At 59.4% G+C, this 18,288-nt stretch overlaps 2 protein-coding genes across 2 annotated transcripts in view; one reads left to right on the top strand and one right to left on the bottom strand.

Moving 5' to 3' along the window:
- NUCB1 (nucleobindin 1) overlaps positions 1-8,773 on the top strand; it is a 17,430-nt gene extending 8,657 nt beyond the window's left edge. The window contains exons 4-13 of the mRNA XM_032806436.2: positions 220-352; positions 761-864; positions 1,314-1,499; positions 2,049-2,139; positions 2,738-2,796; positions 3,376-3,468; positions 6,108-6,197; positions 6,360-6,530; positions 7,038-7,134; positions 7,457-8,773. Coding sequence (XP_032662327.1) covers positions 220-352; positions 761-864; positions 1,314-1,499; positions 2,049-2,139; positions 2,738-2,796; positions 3,376-3,468; positions 6,108-6,197; positions 6,360-6,530; positions 7,038-7,134; positions 7,457-7,566 — 1,134 coding nt within the window. The 3' untranslated portion in view covers positions 7,567-8,773. The remainder of the gene's footprint in view (positions 1-219; positions 353-760; positions 865-1,313; positions 1,500-2,048; positions 2,140-2,737; positions 2,797-3,375; positions 3,469-6,107; positions 6,198-6,359; positions 6,531-7,037; positions 7,135-7,456) is intronic.
- A 2,133-nt stretch (positions 8,774-10,906) lies between these two features.
- On the bottom strand, positions 10,907-13,596 carry PPP1R15A (protein phosphatase 1 regulatory subunit 15A). Its single transcript, XM_032806414.2, has 2 exons — positions 12,529-13,596; positions 10,907-11,776 (listed from the first exon to the last, which is right to left on the bottom strand). Exons 1-2 carry the CDS (start codon positions 13,540-13,542, stop codon positions 11,369-11,371), a joined length of 1,422 nt encoding a protein of 473 aa, XP_032662305.2. The 5' UTR covers positions 13,543-13,596; the 3' UTR covers positions 10,907-11,368.
- Between the last annotated feature and the right edge of the window lie 4,692 nt (positions 13,597-18,288).

Here is an 18,288-nt window from a genome sequence, read left to right as displayed (position 1 = left end):
ATATCTCGCGCGAGCGAGAGGCGGCGTGCTGTGTGGCGGTGTGTGAGTGCGCTCGCAGGGAGGTGGCTGTGGCTGGGCTCTGGGACTGGGAGGGAGAGTGAGTGAGAAAAGGGGGCAGGTCTTTTCCTGCCCCAGGGTGGGCTGGCTGGGGGCGGGGTATGGGGGAGGGGGCGTGTCTTTATGACAGCTGCTTCTCCCCCCACCCCCGGTCCGTGGCAGAGTGGGAAGCTGAGCAAGGAGCTAGACTTCGTGAGCCATCACGTCCGCACCAAGCTGGACGAGCTGAAGCGCCAGGAGGTCTCCCGGCTCCGCATGCTGCTCAAGGCCAAGATGGACGCAACCATGGAGCAAAGTGAGTGGGGAGCCCGAACGCCTGGGTTCTTTCCCCAGCACTGTGATTGGGGGGGGGGGGGGGTCCTAGTGTGTGTGTGTGTGGAGAACTCAGGTACTCTTCCCAGCTGTTAGTGGTACCTGGTGAACTTTCACCTTTCCCTCTCTGCCTCAGTTTCCCCACCTAAGCAAGGGAGGATGGGGGGCCAGGACCCCACAGAGAGGAAAGGCTCCATTCCCCGCCCCCCTGAGCCAGCCAGTCCCTGCCCTGGGGCCGGATGGGAGCCGGCGCCCCCTAGAGGGGACAGGCCCCTGCCCTATTCCCAGCCCCCCTGAGCCAGCCAGTCCCTGCCCTGGGGCCGGATGGGAGCCGGCGCCCCCTATAGGGAACAGGCCCCGTGCCCCATTCCCTGCCCTGTGTCTCCCCCAGATGTGCAGATCGATCACCTGGGGCTGCTGAAGCAGTTCGAGCACCTGGACCCCCAGAATCAGCGCACCTTCGAAGCCCGCGACCTGGAGCTGCTCATCCAGGCGGTGAGTGTGGAGGGGGTGGGGGGTGTGGGGAGGAGAGGTAAGAAGGAACCAATTCTTTGGGGGCGATGGGGCACATAGAGGAGGGGCAGTTGGGGAGTTGGTGGGGGGCTTCATCCTATCCTCATCCCAGATACAGTGAGGAGAACCCCCCCCACCCAAATGGGGAAATCCCCTCCTGTTAACCCTTTCACCCCCACCTGAGGGTCCCCTTGGGTCCACTGGACTTGCCCAGCCTGGGGCGAGGGGTAGAGGGTGGGAGCTGGTGAGTCTGCTCCCAAGGAAGGGTGGAGAGAACATGATGTGGTTGGGTCAGAGCAATGGGGGCTGGGAGCCAGGACTCCTGGGTCCCCTCTCAGCTCTGGGAGGGGAGTGAGGCCTAGTGGTTAGAGCAGGGGGGGACTGGGAGCCAGGACTCCTGGGTTCTGTGCTGACAGCCACCCCTCCTGCAGGCCACCAAGGACCTGGAAAACTACGACGCAGCCCATCACGAGGAGTTCAAACGATATGAGATGCTGAAGGAACACGAACGGCGCGAATACCTCAAGTCCCTGGACGAGGAGAAGCGGCGGGCAGAGGAGGCCCGGTTCCAGGAGCTGCGCCAGAAACACAAGGAGCACCCCAAAATCAATGTCCCGGTAACGACCCCTTCCCCCCCATGGGGGGCTGGGCTCACCCCCAGCTGGGCTGAGGGGAGCAGAGCAGGACATGGGAATTATCTGGGGAACTCCTTGCTTCAGGGTGTGTGTGTGGGGGAGGGGACGCATTTACCTGCAGGATCTGTTGCTTAAGGGTCACAGGTCAGCATTAATCTGCAGAACTCCCTGCATTGGGGGCTAGGGTTACCGCAGAGAGCCCACCGCTGTGGGGGATGGAAGGTTGGGGGGGGTCACCTGCCTTTGTCCAGCTACGAGATATTAGAGGGTGCCACGGAGCCAACGGCCAGGCTTATGCTGAATTCATCTGTGGAACTCCACGCTGCAGGGGGTGGAGGTGGTCTCCGGTCATGGGCTCGGGAAAGGGGAGGGGATTAGGCCCCCCCCGCCCTCCCCAGCTCTGGGAAAATGTGGCATAATTGCAGGGGCAAGTCAAGTGGGGGAGAGCCTGAATGATGATTGGCAGGCGGGGGCATGGATCTAGGAGACCTGGGTTTTATCCCCTCCTCCCCTTGACTCTGCCCCCTACAGGGCAGCCGAGATCAGCTCAAGGAAGTCTGGGAGGAGACAGACGGGCTGGACCCCAGCGAGTTCAATCCCAAAACCTTCTTCAAACTGCACGGTGAGGGGCTTATCTCCCGCCCCGTGACACCCCCCACCCATGCCCCAGGCAGTCCATAGTCCTCTGCCCAGCGCCCCGCTCGATGTGGGGCCAGCGTCCTTTGCTGAAATCACCCCAGGGGAGTCAGGCACGTCCTGTCTTCCGTTCAGGGGATTTAGGGGCTGGGGGAGGGGGGCAGGCTTGGTAACACACTAACCTCTTGGGGTGGGATGGGGGAGGCTGTGTGGGGAGACCCCCCTAAGCCACCTCTGCCCCCAGCATTTTCATAGAGACCCGACCATCCCACCCCATAGTGAGTGGAGAGAAATTGACACACACCCCCAACTCCCCCCACTGGCATATTCAGCCCCCCTGTGGGGCAGGTGGGGTTTGACACGGGAATGTCTGGCTCCTGGGAACTAGGAAACTTGTCACCCATCGGGGGCCGCTGGAGAGAGCGAGGCGGGACTGATGCCTCCTAAAGGGGAAAGGCCCCATTCCCCGTCCCCTAAGCCAGCCAGCCAGTCCCCCCCCGCCCCCCCGGGGCCGGGTGGGAGCCGGCTCCCCCTAGAGGAAAGATTCCCCTGCCCCGGCTGCGCTCACCCCCCATCTGTTGCAGACACGAACAGCGACGGGGTTCTCGATGAACAAGAATTGGAAGCGCTTTTCACCAAGGAGGTGAGCTCCCCCGGGGGCGTGGGGGGCCAGGCGGGGGTGAAGGCCTGTGCAGGAGGGGCCTGGACTCCAGGGCTCCCTATTATTCTTTTTCCTGGACCCCAAGGGAGTGGGGGAAGCCACCCCATGGCTGTGCTGGTGTGCCGGGGGGGAGGACTGGAGGGGTAGTCGGGCACCAGGAGGCAGCAAACAGGGGGAGTGTGTGGTCGAGGGAGAGTCAAGAAGGGAGCTGGGAGGGGGGCAAAGATGAGGGGTGGCTGGCGACAGAGGACAGGGAGATCCTGAAGGGCAGATCTTCTGAGGGTCTGTATATTTGGTGGGGGGAGGGGGCTAAACTGTGGGGATAGCAGTGGGATGGGGCTGAGGAATGGGGTGGGGCAGGCTGGGTGAGACAGACTATTGGGGGCAGCGGTGGGATGGGACCAGCGGGGCTGAGCTGTGAGGGGGATGGAATGGGCGGGGCCCTTGCGGGCAGCGGTGGGTGGGTGGGGCCAAGCCATGTGTGTGTGGGGAGGTGGGGGGAACAGGGCTATGCAGCTGGGCGGGTGTTGATCAGGTGTCTCCCCCCCGGTCCCCCCCCAGCTGGAGAAGGTCTACGATCCCCGGAATGAGGAGGATGACATGCTGGAGATGGAGGAGGAGCGTCTGCGTATGCGGGAGCACGTCATGAAGAACGTGAGTGACACATGCTCCCGCCGGCGGGGGGGCGGGAGGGTCCTGGCTCTCAGTCTATTCTAGGGGGTCCTGGATTCAGCATCCGGTCTATTCCCCACACGCTGCCTCCTGAGGTCTCTGCCTCATCACCTTAGCTGGGCCGTTTGGGGGATCCCCCAAGCCTCAGAACTTGAGGTCCTGCCCTGCCTTTCCCCAGCTTAGCTACCCCTTGTAGCCCATCTAGTCCCCCCCAAAAAAATCTGTCCCCCCACGTTCTTCACTCTTGTACACCTCCAGGGGGGAATTCTCTGCGGCAAAAAGAAACCAAAAGCTTTAGCTGATACAGGGGCTTTTGGATGCTATTTTTCATGTGCGATCCCCTAAAAAAGTTTGGCTGCAGGAACTTGACCCACATTGGAAATCTTAGATGTAGCCTGTGCCTCCCCCCGGCTCCACGGACACCAGCGTGAAACCCGCCGATCGAACGGAAAATCCCTGATTCGGGGAAGCGAACGCCAACGAGTCGCCCAGAAAACCTTCGTCCGGACGCGACCGCCGCTTCCTTTTGCACCGGCGCCGCCAGGAGGGGTTCTCCAAGATGGATCTTTTCTTTCTCATTTCACCACCCTTCCCACACACTTTAATTGGCCGGGAGGACGCTTGGTTTCTAACCGTGACCCGGATGCCCAGCGGGTTCAGAACGACGTACGTGTCTACGCAGCAGCTTCTACAGCCAGTCGCTTGTTCTTTGGGGTTCGGATCCCGCAGTGGGGGGCATCCGGTGGGCATCTGGATTGGCACCTTGCAAGCTTCATTGGCAAAACCAACATGGTCCCAGAGTGAAGGGGAGACGGGGCCCATCCAGCCGCTTTTCCCCAGCAGGGATGAGAATCAGCACCTCCAAATCGGAGGGGGTGGCCCTCTCCCGGATGAAAGTAATGAGGGAGCAGCTGCCCTCACTGGCCAAGTTCGAGAATCTCGGGGTCGCATTCACGAGTGACGGTGAGCGGGAGATCGAGCAGCGGATTGGGGTGGCAGTGATGCACTGATCTGCGGCGGTGAAGCAGCAGCCGAGTCACCATCCTCCCCTCTGGGCGTGAGCTTTGAGGAATGACCGAAAGGGATGAGATTGCGGGTGCAAGCAGTGGAAATGAGGTTTCTCCGCTTACTTTCCAAGATAGTGAGGCGCTCGGAGGGCCTCCGAGCAGAGCCAGGAAAAGCAGCATAAAGGAAGAAGCAGCATTGAGGCGCTCTTGAGCGTGGTTTCTAAGCGTCAATCCTGCGGGCTCCGGCACGTCCGTGGTGGGCGTTTCGTCTTCCCCAACTGTTTGCTGTTGTCCCGGGCCCAGTTCTGCAATTGCCTGAAATTCGTAGCTGCTTTTCCGGTTCCGTCAAGGACCCAAGAAGCAAAAGTTGTCAACAAAATTTGACAAAGACCCACGCGCCAGTTCTAACTGGAGGTATCTGCAAAGAGAGACTCGGGCCCGATGGATCTGGCACCTGATCACCGTCACTACCGGGGACGATTCTACCCGGGAGTTTCCCCACGGGTCTTCCTAATGAGCGACCCTCTTTTCTATTGTAATTCTGACCACGCCGTATGTGTCTGCATGATGGCGTCCACCCCCTTTTCCTCATCTGGCCTCCCGCACACCATGAATGCCCCATTTTCCCCCCAGGTCGTTGCTTTGTGCCTCTTAGTCCTTGTTCACGTATCTGTCCTGCGTGCGTCAGGACTGAAAGGTCGGTGACGCTACAGTCATGGGTCGGGACGCTCTCTGGCCGTCTCCTCGCCCTCTGGCACATCTCTCTCTGTCATCTGGTGATGTCGCTGGCGTAGGGTCGCCCAGACAAGTGTTCTCCAGCCTAGTTGGGCAAAGCTAAAATTTTACGGGTGTCGGCCTCGCGGTCCAGCCCTGTTTTATTTATATACCTAATGCTTGTCCCTCCTAAATACGCCTTGATTGTCCGTTTCTGTCCTCCTACAATTGAAATCTATTGTGCCATCCCTGGATTGTGTTGGAAACATCTGAAGTGAACCTAATACAACAATCAGTTCATTTCATTCTCCGTTCGCTGCAGTTTACGTGGGTAGCGCTAGTTCCCAGCCCCGGACACCAGTCCGGAGTTCCTGGTGCTGGGAGATCAGTGGGTTGCGGCATCTTCGTTCGTGTTGGGTGCTATGTATCCATTTTCGGTGCAGCTCAGCAGCCTGGGAAAATGGTCCCTGGAAGTCCAGAAAGAGCCATCTCTGGGTACCTGGCACATTACCCGTCTCTAGGATGTTTCTCGATCAAGCTGTCGGTTCAGCGCGGCTCATTTTCCAGCGAGCGATCCGCATTGTCTGTAGTTCCCGTAACGCTTTCGTCTGTGATCGACTGCACCGTGTCCCGGGGGGGTTCCTGTTTTTGGCGGGTCCTCGTTCCAGCCTGCAGCTCCAGGACCTGCTCTGGTTTCCCATGGGGCAGGGAGAAAAATAAACCCCCAAGTCTCCCCCCAACAGGCACCCCATGGGGCCACAATGCTAGGGGGATGGGCACAGAGTTCCCATGTTGGGGTCCAGGAGGGGGACAAGGGAGGTGGATGGGGGCCAGAGGGGGCATAGGGAGTGCTGGGGGGCCCAGACCCCATCTCACCCCTTTATCTTCCCCCTCCCCCAGGTGGACTTGAACCAGGACCGGCTGGTGACGCTGGAGGAATTCCTGAAATCCACCGAGAAGAAGGAGTTTAATGAGGCCGGAGGCTGGGAGGTGGGTAGTGGGGAGTGACTGGGAGGTGGGGATTTGGGGGTCTGTCTCTTGGGGGGAGGCTGGGTTGGGGAGGCTCTATTGTCTAACTGGGGGGTGGGGTGGAGGGGAGGGGTCGATCCTGGCTCTCATCTCCATCCTCCTCCCTTCTCCCCCGCCCCCCAGACAGTGGATGAGACGCAGGTGTACTCAGAGGCGGAGCTGCAGCGGTTTGAGGCGGAGCTAGCAGCCCAGGAGGCGGAGCTTGGCCGGCGGGCGGAGCAGCTGCGGCGCCAGCACCAGGATCTGCAGGAGCAGCAGGTCCGGCTGGATGCCCAGAAGAAGGAGTATCAGCAGGTGGGGGCACTGCGGGGTCTCCCCCTTCCCCCGCCCCCCTTGCTCCATCCACTGAGGGGTGGGAGGTGGGGAGACCGGCTTTGGGTCCCCCCTGCTCCTCTGCTCGGGGGGGTCAGCCCCTCTCCTGCCTAAGTTGGGGATTCCCCCCACCCCCAGGAAGTGACACGGCAGGGGGTAGGGCTGTACCCCTCGTGCCCCCAACCCAGGAGTCAGGAATTTTGGGGAGGGGGATCAATTGCCTCCCTCTCTCCCCCCCCCCCCGCCCACTGCTGTCATGGGGGTGGGGAGATCGGCACGTGGGGGTGGAATCTAGCAGCAGTAGCAGAGTTGTCTCTTCCCCGCCCCCGGATCTGTCCCATGTGGGGAGGGAATTCAGGGCAGGAGGTGGGGCAGACACCAGCAGTTCCCATCCTAGTGGGGGAGGGGTAAAGCCTGCGCCGCCTCCCCCATCAGCAGGGGCCAATGTGGGAGCAGGCCCGGGATTAACCCTTTCCTCCCCCCTCGCAGGCTGTGCTGCAGATGGAGCAGAGGAAAACCCAGCAGGGGGAGGCACCGGCGGAGGAGCTGAAATTCCAGGCCCTGGCCCCGCACGCTGCCCCAGCAGGTAGGATGGCGGCTCAGGACTCCTGGGTTCTCTCCCCAGCTCTGAAAGGGGAGTGGGTTCTAGTGGTTAGAGCAAGAGGGGCTGGGAGCCAAGACTCCTGGGTTCTCTCCCCAGCTCTGAGAGGGTGGGGGATTTAGGGGTTAGAGCAGGGGGGCTGGGAGCCAGGACTCCTGGGTTCTCTCCCCAGCTCTGAAAGGGGAGTGGGATCTAGTGGTTAGAGCAAGGAGGGTTGGGAGCCAGGACTCCTGGGTTCTCCGGTCTGGGAGGGGAGTGAAGATCTAGTTGCTTGGTGCCAACCCGCCTTCTCCTGTCTCTGTTCCAGATCTGGCCGTGCCGGCAGCCCCAGGCCAGGCCCTTGAACAGAACCATGTGGAACCTCCCCAGAACCAGCAGCAGCCGTCGCCACCACAGCCCGAAGTGCAGGTCCAGTGAAACCCTGTGTGAGCTGGAGATGGGTGGGGCCTCTTGTTGGCCCTGCCCCTCCCTCTCCTGGGCCCTGCCCCTCTTCCTTCCCGACTGGCACAGGGCTGGGGTCCTAGTATAACATCCAGGCCAGGGGCTGTTCTGTCCGCAGTCCCCTTTTTGGCCACTGGGGGGTGACACTGAGTCTTGTTTGTTTTTGGATCAGGGGTGTTGGTTGGAGCTGGGGGCTTCCTGCCACACAGTGCTGCATTGTGTTTCCCAGCTTCCCCCACTTTCCCGGGGGGGTGGGGGGTGAGGGGCTGCTGCAGTGCAGGCTGGGTAGGACCAGCTCAGGTTTTCCCTTCCCCACCTGCACACTAGCAGGTATTCTGGGGGTTGGGGCAGGCTTGTGCATTATGGGTAACCCAGCTCCCCCTCATGGAAATAGATTGAGCTATTAGCACTGTCTCCCCCTGGCCCCCTCACACCAAAAATCTCCCCCAAATTCTCTCAGCTCCCACATCTTTCCATATTGCTCATGGGCCCCACTGCCCCATCCACCCTCCTCTACTCTCCCTCCCCACCCTGTGCTGGTCGTGGCAATGAAATAGACAAACTCTCCCCCATCAGCCTGAGCCCCTGAGTTTATAGCACAGGGGGACAGATTCCCCCCCTTAAAATCCTTCATCCCCTGGCCCCCTTCCCAAGCTGTGAGTGGGGTTCACTTGACGACTCCCCCGCTCCAAATTCTAGCTGCAGTCTTAAGGCCAATAGAACCAGGTTCATTAAGTGGGGGTGGGTGGAGCTTCCCCCGAGCTGGGCCTGACCCCACCAGACCCAAGGCAGGGTGGGAGCAGACCCATGTTAGAAATTATGGGATGTGGCACCAGACTGTTCGAATCATGGGCATTTTTTGGGAGACTGTGGGGGATGGGAGGGAACCTAGACCTGGCAGGAGTTTGGGGGTGATCTGGTGGGGGCTCCCTTTTTTGGGGGATAGACCCCATGCCACCCCTAGCAGCACTCCCCAGCTGCTATGGAACAAAGCTGACCAGGCCCCTGAAACTGATCAGGCCCCTGCTGTCTCCTGAACTCTCCCCCCTCAACTTGTACTAGCTTTAGGGGTGCTCTGCTGTCCCCCAAATCCACAGTCTCTGCCCTGCAGCACGGGGAGCAGTCGCATGTGTCTTTGTGCCTCACTGTTTTCCCTACATAAAGGGATAATTTAAGACACAAACTGGTCTCATTTTTTGGGCTCGTGTGTGGCATGGGGGGGGGGCTGACTTTAGCCAGCGCTGGGTGCGACTGAGCCTGGGATCCTCTGCCCTGGGCTCCAAAGGGTGTCGAAGAAAGTGATGGGGGGGAGAGAAGGCTGGTCCCCAGGTGCAGAGTTGTTTAATCAGTTTGCTGACCGAAGTGAGGAGTTGGAGCCTGGGTGGGACTATTTTTTAAATCCTGCCCTATAATTCCCACCTCATTTCTTGCATTTTTATCCTGCTGCCCCCTGCAAATCCCATGAGAGAGATTTTCCCATACTATGAAAATTTTTTCCCACAAAATGCAGTTAACCTGTGGAACTCCTTGCCACAGGATGTTGTGAAGGCCAAGACTATAGCAGTGTTCAAAAAAGAACTAGATAAATTCCTGGAGGACAGGCCCATCACTGTCCATTAACCAGGAGTGACAAGGATGGATCATGTGATCGTTACCTGTTCTGTTCATCCCCTCTGGGGCACCTGGCACTGGTGCCAGATGGGACACTGGGTCAGACCAAAGGTTCCTCTAGCCCAGTCTGGCCATTCTCATCAGTGAATATGTTTGTCAATGGAATTGAGATGCAATTTTTACCAGTAGAAATAAAACCAGTTTCAGAAAATACTTCCCCTCTCTGTGATCAGACCCCTCCAATCTCCTTTGCTTACATTTAAGTATTAAAAGGTTTAATGGGGCTGAGGTTTTCTCCCCCCCCCCCCCATGGGGCCACAAAGTATGTTTTACCCCTGTTCCTGCTGGTACAGCAGTGGGACACCCTCCCACCCCCTACATCCAAGTCCAGCTCCAGGCCTCTCCAAGGGGGGCTCTGAGTGGGGAGGGACTCCCCCCAGCTAAGGGGATTCTTGCATGGAGCAGAGAGAGGCTCCAAATGCACACACATCCCACCTTGGCCTGGCGGGTGGTGGGGCTGGGGGGTTTCTTTCCTGGGCAGCTGGACTCTGGGAAAGATTTAGGGGGCTGTGGTGGTCCCAGCACTGCTCAGGTGTGGCTGGTTCCCCAGAAGGCTAACAGGACCCTGGGATGCATTGAGCAAGGAACCCTGTGTGGGAGCAGAGAGGTGGTTTGCTGTCTGGATCAGGCCCTGGGGCAACATTCAGGGAATCCTGTGCCCAGTTCTGGGGCCTGCAGGTACCAGGGGAGGTGGGGGCTCCAGGAGCCACAAGGGAGATTTCAGTTGGAGTTGAGGGAAAAGTTTTGGGCTCTAAGGGGAGGCCAGTGGTGGCCCTGGCTTCCTGGGGAGGGAGCCCCCCTGTGGAGGGGTTTAAGGCTTGCTGGGCTGGCTCCAGCTCCAGGGCCCTGGGTGGGCAGGGAGCCCTGACTCAGACATGTGTAATCAGTGACTCAGGGGCCAACCTTGGGAAGAGCTTTAAACTCCTACCCTGTGCCCATGAGTCACCAGACGGTGCATCCAGTCTCTGTGCCTCTTGGGAATCTTCCACTCAGCAACTGGCTGGGGAAGCTTCCCCTCCGGCCAAGCCAGATCCTCCCCCTGGATTGCACCCACATCAGGTCAAAAAGACCCAGAACAGGTCACCCTTGCTCCAACCCTGGTAATACAGCTGAGAGAAGGGGCCTGCCACTGCTGTCTAAAGAGTCCAGTCCTCACACCAGGAAGGATCCTTCTCTCCTTGTACAGATGGGGAAACTGAGGCAGGGTCCATGTCCCTGTGAGGGAGAATGCCAGGGATAGAACCCAGGAGTCCTGGCACCTCCCTGCAAGAGGGAGTAGACCCACCCCCCCTCTCCCCCCAGCTGGGGAGAGAACCCAGGAATCCCAGTGCCCCTGCCACAGCTCTGACCACCACTCCCCTCCCCAAGCAAGGGAGGGGGGAAATCAAGGAGTCCTGGTTCCTAGCACCTAACTGAAGTTTAAGAGGTTGATCTAAGCAGGCCTTGGGCCACTTATAAAATACCTCCCCCCACCCCCGGAGAGTTGGCAGTTTTATTAACCTTTTGTGCTCTCTGCACCCCCTGAGGCTGCATTACAGAGATCAGCCTGCATCAAATGGCTCATCCTGGCCTGAGATGGCCAGGAAATTCTGCCCCCTCAGACACACAGGGATTGGTTTGAACATCACCACGCAGAGCAAGCGGCCACGTATTAAACCTTTATTAACAGATTTGGCGCAGTTAAAGCAGCCCAGAGTCAGGGCGACAGGGGAATAAAATACCAGGGGGAGTGAGAAACGCAAGGAAGGGTCTTGAGAAATCTGTTCTGCCCACTCCCCCCTCCCCAATACATCCCAATATAAAAAAATATAAATATTTAAATCCCCACCCCAGCCAAAAAATAATTTAACAGTAACAAACAAACAGATTGGAGCACACGCACGTGGGAGATTGAGCTAGGTAAAGGGGTGTCATCCCCAAAGAAACCCAGGAGGCCTGGGTACCAGTCCCCCCCGCTCTAACAACTAGTCCTTACTCCCCTCCCAGAGCCAGAGAGAGAGAACCCAGGAGTTCCAGCTCCCAGAGCAGCAGAGGGGAGCCTGGCTCCAGAGCCAGAAGGGTTAATGTGATCACCGCTGGGGGCGGTGCTGGGAAGACAGTTTGTGCCCTAGCCCAGTCTTCCATCCCGGATGACTGGATCCTCCACTCCCCTATAATCGGAGGGGAGGGGCGTGTGCTTCCCAGCCTGCCCCTCCCGGACACTTGGGTCCTCCATCCTTTCAGAGCAGAGCTGGAGAGACACGTCCTGTGTCCCCTGCCCCTCCTTTCCCTCGTGGAGGGGGAAGGGCATCTCCTGTCCCACTGGCTCCGGGGCTGCCCCGTGGATCCTCCTCCAGGCTCGGGCCCGGTGTCCTGGCTCCAGGCAGGGCCCTAGGATGGCCCCCAACTGCTCGATGCGCCGGTGAAAGCGGCTCCAGTCCCGGGCCAGTTCCTCCCAGGGCCCCCGGCGGGCAGCCCGGCTGGCGAAGGCCCAGACCAGCAGAGGGTGCACAGTGACAACAGGGCAGAATCGAACCTGGACGGGGGGGGAGAAAGAGGGTGAGGGGAGAACCCAGACACTAAGGACATGGGGGAGAGGCCCAGCCACTAGACACTCCCCCCGTCCCAGGAGTCCTGGCTCCCGGCTCACCCGCTCTAACCACTAGACCACCCCACACACACAGTGCACCAAACTTTCTGCGCCCTAGAAGCAGTGGTGCTGACCCGCTCTCGCGGGGGGAGGGGGAGGGGGGGGGGGAGGGGGAAAGGCAGCCAATGACTCACTCGCTGACGTCACCCGTTTCCGGAAAAGCCCAGTGTTACACAGAAGTTACCAGATGTTTCCTAGCAAAGGGGGTGGGGGTGTGGGCTGCGGGTCAGGAGTGAGGGGCACCAGCAGGGGGCCAGGGCTGGGCTAGCAGGGGCTGCGGGTCGGGAGAGGGGGCACTGCGTAGCTCTTGGGGCACATGCAGGGTTGAGATGCCCAGCTAGGAGAAGCCCCCACAGGACCCAGCAGGCCTGTTTCACGCCATTGCGTAAGATTCCCCTTGTGGGAAGGCAGGTGACTCTGATGTCACCCACTGAAATTACCCAGCAGGCCACTGGGCCTATGCTTAGGGAAACTGATCAGAGGAGAACCCAGGAGTCCTGGCTCCCCCCCCAACCACTAGACCTTACTCCCCTCTTAGAGCCAGGGAGAACCCAGGAGTCCTGGCTCTCAGCCCCCCCTGCTCCAACCACTAGACCCCACTCCCCTCCCAGAGCCCAGGAGTCCTGGCCCCAGCTCACCTTCTTAGCTGTCCAGTTGCCCTCAGAGTTTGAGGTCTCCACCTTGATGGGGTCCCTGGCTCCCCGGGATCCCAGCTCACAGCACCGAGTCCTACTAGGGACACCCCGTCTCATAGGCCAGGGCTTCTCTGGGGGTGTCCAGGGGTCCCCTTCTTTTACAGCCTCAGAATCCGACCCGCGGAGGTAGAAGGAAACCCGGAATTCCTGGTTCTTGGGCCGTGGCGGGGTGGGGCCCGGGGGGGCCCCGGCCAAGCGTAGCGGGTTGAAGGGGTACTGCCCACAGCACAGGGTCCCCCACAGCACTTCGTTCTCCTCACGCCAGGTGTCATCTTCCAGCTCCTCCTCTGAATCGGTCCAGTCTGCGCCCGAGCAGCCCCTTCCATCATCTCCCTCCTCCTCGCTGGGCCAGTCTCCAGTGTCATCGTCCTCCTCCTCCGAGGGGCAGTAGAAGAAGGACAGGACATGGGGGTTCCTGGTGACGGGGTGCCCCAGGTCTGTGCCACCCTGTGGGCAGCTGGGGGAGTCTCCCCCAGGTGGCTTGAGGTCTCCTTCGGGTTTTCCACCAGCCCCATGACATTCCCTGTCCTGCGGGGACCAGAATGGACCATCCCGAAGTTGCTTCTGACCATCTCCAACCTCCTCCAGATGTTCCTCCATCTCCAGCCGGGCTGTGGCCTCTTCCTCACAGTTCACTCCCTCCTCCTGGTCATGGGACATAGAAGGAGCTTGGGGGCTTCCCCCTGAATTCTCTCTTTCTCCCCAATGGGGGGCTGGCCCCTGGGATGCAGCGGCACAAGCCGCAAAGTCCTCTCCTTCCTCAGGGGCTTCCCGATGTGCCGGGAGCGGGGTGGCCAAGCCATGGCATGGGCGGGCCAGCCCATGGCTCTTCCTCCTCTGCCGCCTCCTCATCATCACGGCCACGGGGAGACGACGCCAGTAACCCAGGAGTGACAGCACAGCCCAGGTGAGTACATCCAGGAGGCCACCCACTTGTGGGGACAAGACACGGAGCATCTCGATCAGGCTGGGAGTCGTGGTTCCCTCGGGGGCTGGAATGAGGAAGGGGGACACATCAGTGCCAGAGAATCCAGCAGCCAGGTGTGTATGTGGGGGGATAGGGCATTGTTGTGGGACTCCCAGCTCACTCCTTGGGAAATTTCCCAGACACAGACCCCCCCCCCCCACTTCCCCCAAGTGGGGAAAGAACCCAGGAGTCCCAGCTCCTATCTGCTCTATATTAGAATTCCCTAGAGCTGGGGAAAGAACCCAGGAGTCCGAGCTCTCCCAGTCCTGGCAGATGGCTCCTGAGTGCCATCACCTGGTACCATCAGCCCTCGGTAACCTGCAATGACTCAGAACAAAGTGGGGATGGCTGGGAGCCCGGACTCCTGGGTTCTCTCCCTAACTCGGAGAGGGGAGTGAAGGGTGAAGTGGTCAGGACGGGGGGGAGAGGGGGGGAGGAGGAGACCAGCACTCATGGGTTCTGTCCCTGGCTCTCTGTGCCTCAGTTTCCCCTCTAGTTTTTTGTTTGTTTTTTTTCTTTTGGGCAGAAGCACTGAGAGACTTCCACGCTTCTGGAGTCTCGGGTTGAGTGACTGAGGGAGAGCTGAGCGTGTCTGGCTACACCCCAACCCGGAAACCGGGGACACGCACACACACGCATCCCCCGCTAGGTCCCCAGAGCGACAGCTTTTAGGTGAATCCCTAATGAACAGGGCCATTCGCCGGGAGCCAGGGGTTCAGATCAGCACAGGTTCACTCTTGGTGTTGGGGCTTAGAGCTGATGGGGGTGGGCTACTCGATGCGGTGGCGGTGGGGGTGATCAGTGGCGATTGGAATAGGGATCATGTGTCAGAAGGGAGGAGGGCTGTGGGTGACCGACCTAGGGGGCTGGTATGCAGCCCTCCTGAAGAGGGGGGTCCCCTGCGTGAACAGTGAGGAACATCGCCTCAAGTTTTGCAACCCCTCCCACAGCATAGTCACCCCGATTGCAGGGCACAGATCCCGAGGGGGAAAACTAGATTCCATTGGGGGTGTAAATACACACAGGGATGTCACCCCGATGTGGGGCACTTCGGGGTCAGAAGTGGGACTCGAATAAGAAGGGGACAGAACCCCCCAAACAGGACACAAACAGGTGGTTGCCATTGGCCGACGGGCGGCAGGGGGATAGCCTTTTTTTGGGAGTCAGTTGGGCCAGGGAAGACATCTAGGGGCACGGGGAGGATAGACGGGGGCCGGGGGAAAGCTAAGTGACAGGAACTAAGAATGGCGGGTGCAGGGGACGCGTAGGTGTGCGAGGATACAGGCGCGTTCAGTGGGGCGAGTGGGACGACCTCAGTGGGACTAGAGCAACTCAGTGGGGCAGGGGAGAATGGGGGCACGGGGGACTAGGGGGGGGGGGACGCTAAGGGGCACAGGGAGAAAGAGGGTGTCAGTTGGGGCCGGATCAGCGGGAGCGGGGGGCTCCCGCGCCGGCCCCCCCTTACCGGCTGGGGGCGGCGAGCCGGGCGCTCTAGCAGGGCAGGAGTCCGTGGGGCGGGCGGCGGCGGGCTCCATCGCGGTGGTTGTTCTGTGGCTGCAGGCAGTGCGCATGTGGCGGGCGGGGTCCGCCGGGTTACTATAAGCCGGCGCTGCCGCTACGTCATTTGTTGACGTCACAGAGGCGGAGGAGGCGATCAGCGCAACGAGCCTGGCACGGTTCCAGCCAACACAACTGAAGCGCGTGGCCAGCCACCTTCCATAACACTCAACCCCAGGTGCGACACAAACACAACTCACATACCCAGCGTGTTGCCCAGCAGTGCAACACAACACAACATACACAACATACACAACTCAGCATGTTCCCAGCAGTGCAACACAACACAACATACACAACATACACAACCCAGCATGTTCCCAGCAGTGCAACACAACATACACAACATACACAACCCAGCATGTTCCCAGCACTGCAACACAACATAACATACACAACACACACAATCCAGCAAGTGCCCAGCAGTACAACACAACACAACACAACACACACAGCCCAGCACGTACCCATCAGTGCAACACAACACAATACAACATACACAACACACAGAGCCCAGAACATGTCCAGCAACACAACACAACACAACACAACGCAGCCCAGCAGGTCCCCAGCAGTGCAGTGCTACAAAGCAGAGCAATTGGAGACAACGCAGAGCTTCCCCAGCAACATTACACAACCCAACCCAGCATGTACCCAGCAGTGCAACGCAACACAACACAACACACAACAGAGTGCCACACAACCGCCTTCCCTAACACATACACAACAGTCCACAATGCAGCGCTAACACAACACAACACACATAACAGTACACAATGCGGCACATGCACAACATAGTGCAAGACAACAATTCCTGATCCATCACAACCAGCACACACAGCCCCTCCCAATGCAGCACCTTTCCTGCCCCACCCAACACACAGCACAACAGAGCAGCCAGAGCGCCACACACTTCATGCACAACACAGTGCAAACCATGGGGAACAAATGCCACACAACAGAGCAAACACACAACACAGTCACAGTCCAACACAGTCACAATCCAATGCACGCACAACACATCAGTGCAAATGCACAACACAGTCATATTCCAACACACACAGCACAACGGAACAAATATACAACACAGTCACAATCCAACACAGCAGCCACACAACACAACTACATCCAACACAACATGCACACAACCCTGCCCGGTGCACACACAACAGAATCACAACACCACATACACAATAGAGCCTTCACACAACCATTGCACCAAAGCTACACAATCCCAAGCAATACACAACACAGGCAATGCAACCCCAAGATGACAACTCAGCACAATCACAACCCGCTCCAGGAGCCTGCCCAGCACACTGAATACACACCACTCAACAATACTGCAGAAGCCCAACACACACACACACAGACACACAACACCACAACCTAGCAAAACTCAACACAAAGTACCACCAGACAATATAACAACACAACACAACAGTAGGCACAGCACACAGCACAGAGGCCCCAGAAACACAGCACAACCCAGGGATGTTCAACACATCATGCAAACACACAGTGCAACACAACACCCCCTGGCGGAGCAGCACAAAAGGTGACACATATGTGGCACACAACACAACCGACACGATGCTGTGCTCCAGAGATACGCAACAACACAACCACCACTAAACGTCATACTGAACTAAACATTGTATATGTAGGAGCCAGGACTCCTGGGTTCTTTCCCCAGCTCTGGGAGGGGAGTGGGGTCTAGTGGTTAGAGCAGGGGGGACTGGGAGCCAGGACTCCTGGGTTCTCTTCCTGGCTCTGGGAGGGGAGTGGGGTCTAGTGGTTAGAGCAGGGGGCTGGGAGCCAGGATGCCCAGGTCCTTTCTAGCTCTAGGCGACACAGGGGGTCCCAATTCAGGCCTGGTGGGGGGTGGCTGGGGATCCCCGTTACACTCCTGCTGGGTTGAGGTTTCCCTTGAAATTCCAGGCCTCAGCGCACTTTCACTGTTAGTTTTCAGTTTCACTTTTCCAGCTTAATTTTCTTCCATTTTAAAAACGGTATGAATGGAGCTTTTCGTTTGCTTCTGTCCCAGGCAGCTGAAATAGTTGGTTGGCGGGTGGGGGGAGCCAGGACTCCTGGGTTCTCTGGCCAGCTCTGGGAGAGGAGTGGGGTCTAGCAGTTAGAGCAGGACAAGGGCTGGGAGCCAGGACTCCTGGATTCTCTCCCTGGCTCGGGGAGGGGAGGGGAGGGGAGAGGAGGGGAAGGGAAGGAGGTCTAGTGGTTAGAGCGGGGGGGGGTTGGGAGCCTGGACTCCTGGGTTCTCTCCTCGGTTCTGCGAGGGGAGCGGGGTTTGGTGGTTAGAACGGTGGGTCTGGGAGCCAGGACTCCTGGGTTCTCTGTGTGTCTTGTCACCACCCTGTGCCTCAGTTTCCCTGTTTGTGAAATGGAATAATGTCCCCCTTAGGGACGCACCACGGACATTAACAGGGTCCCCTTTATGGATCCCCTCTACTCAGGGCGGACTTCCCCTGGCAAGCCTCGCCCCCCATCTGCAGCGTGGGGCGGGGGTGTGGCCAGACATGCAGCGCCCCCGGGAGCCATGGGCAGGTGCTGGGGCCGGGACACCGCCCTGTCCTGAAGGTGTCCGGCCACACGAGGGCGCCAGATGCTCAGGCCAAGTATGTGTGAGGGGGGGGGGAATGACCCTGTATCTGTGGGGTGCATGGGTCAGCCCCCCCAACACACACCCCTCCACCTCCAGGCATCTCTCTGGGTTCCCAGTCCCCCACGCTAACCCAGTCCCTCCCGAACCAGGGAGAGAACCCAGGAGTCCTGGCTCCCATCCTCCCCCCGCTCTAACCACCAGACCTCACTCCCCTCCCAGAGTCAGGGAGAGAACCCAGGAGTCCTGGCTCCCATCACCCCCGTGCTCTAACCACTAGACCCCACTCCCCTCCCAGAGTCAGGGAGAGAACCCAGGAGTCCTGGCCCCCATCCTCCTCGCTCTAACCACTAGACACCACTCCCCTCCCAGACCCAGGGAGACAACCCAGGAGTCCTCTCCCCGAGCCCCCCTGCTCTCTGTCCCCGCCTGGCCCTGGAGAGGCTGTGGTGGGAGGGGAGTGGACGGAGAGAAATTCTCTTTGTCCCAGTCTCCTCCGGGAGCCGGGCAGTTACTCCGGGCTGGGGACGAGCTTTCCCCAGCGCTTGGCCCCAGCCAGGGA

This window comes from Chelonoidis abingdonii, chromosome 11 (assembly GCF_003597395.2).
Source record: "Chelonoidis abingdonii isolate Lonesome George chromosome 11, CheloAbing_2.0, whole genome shotgun sequence".
Classification (NCBI taxonomy): domain Eukaryota; kingdom Metazoa; phylum Chordata; order Testudines; family Testudinidae; genus Chelonoidis; species Chelonoidis abingdonii.
The sequence above is the reverse complement of the archived record's forward strand: the minus strand, read 5'-3'. Positions and strand labels throughout refer to the sequence as shown.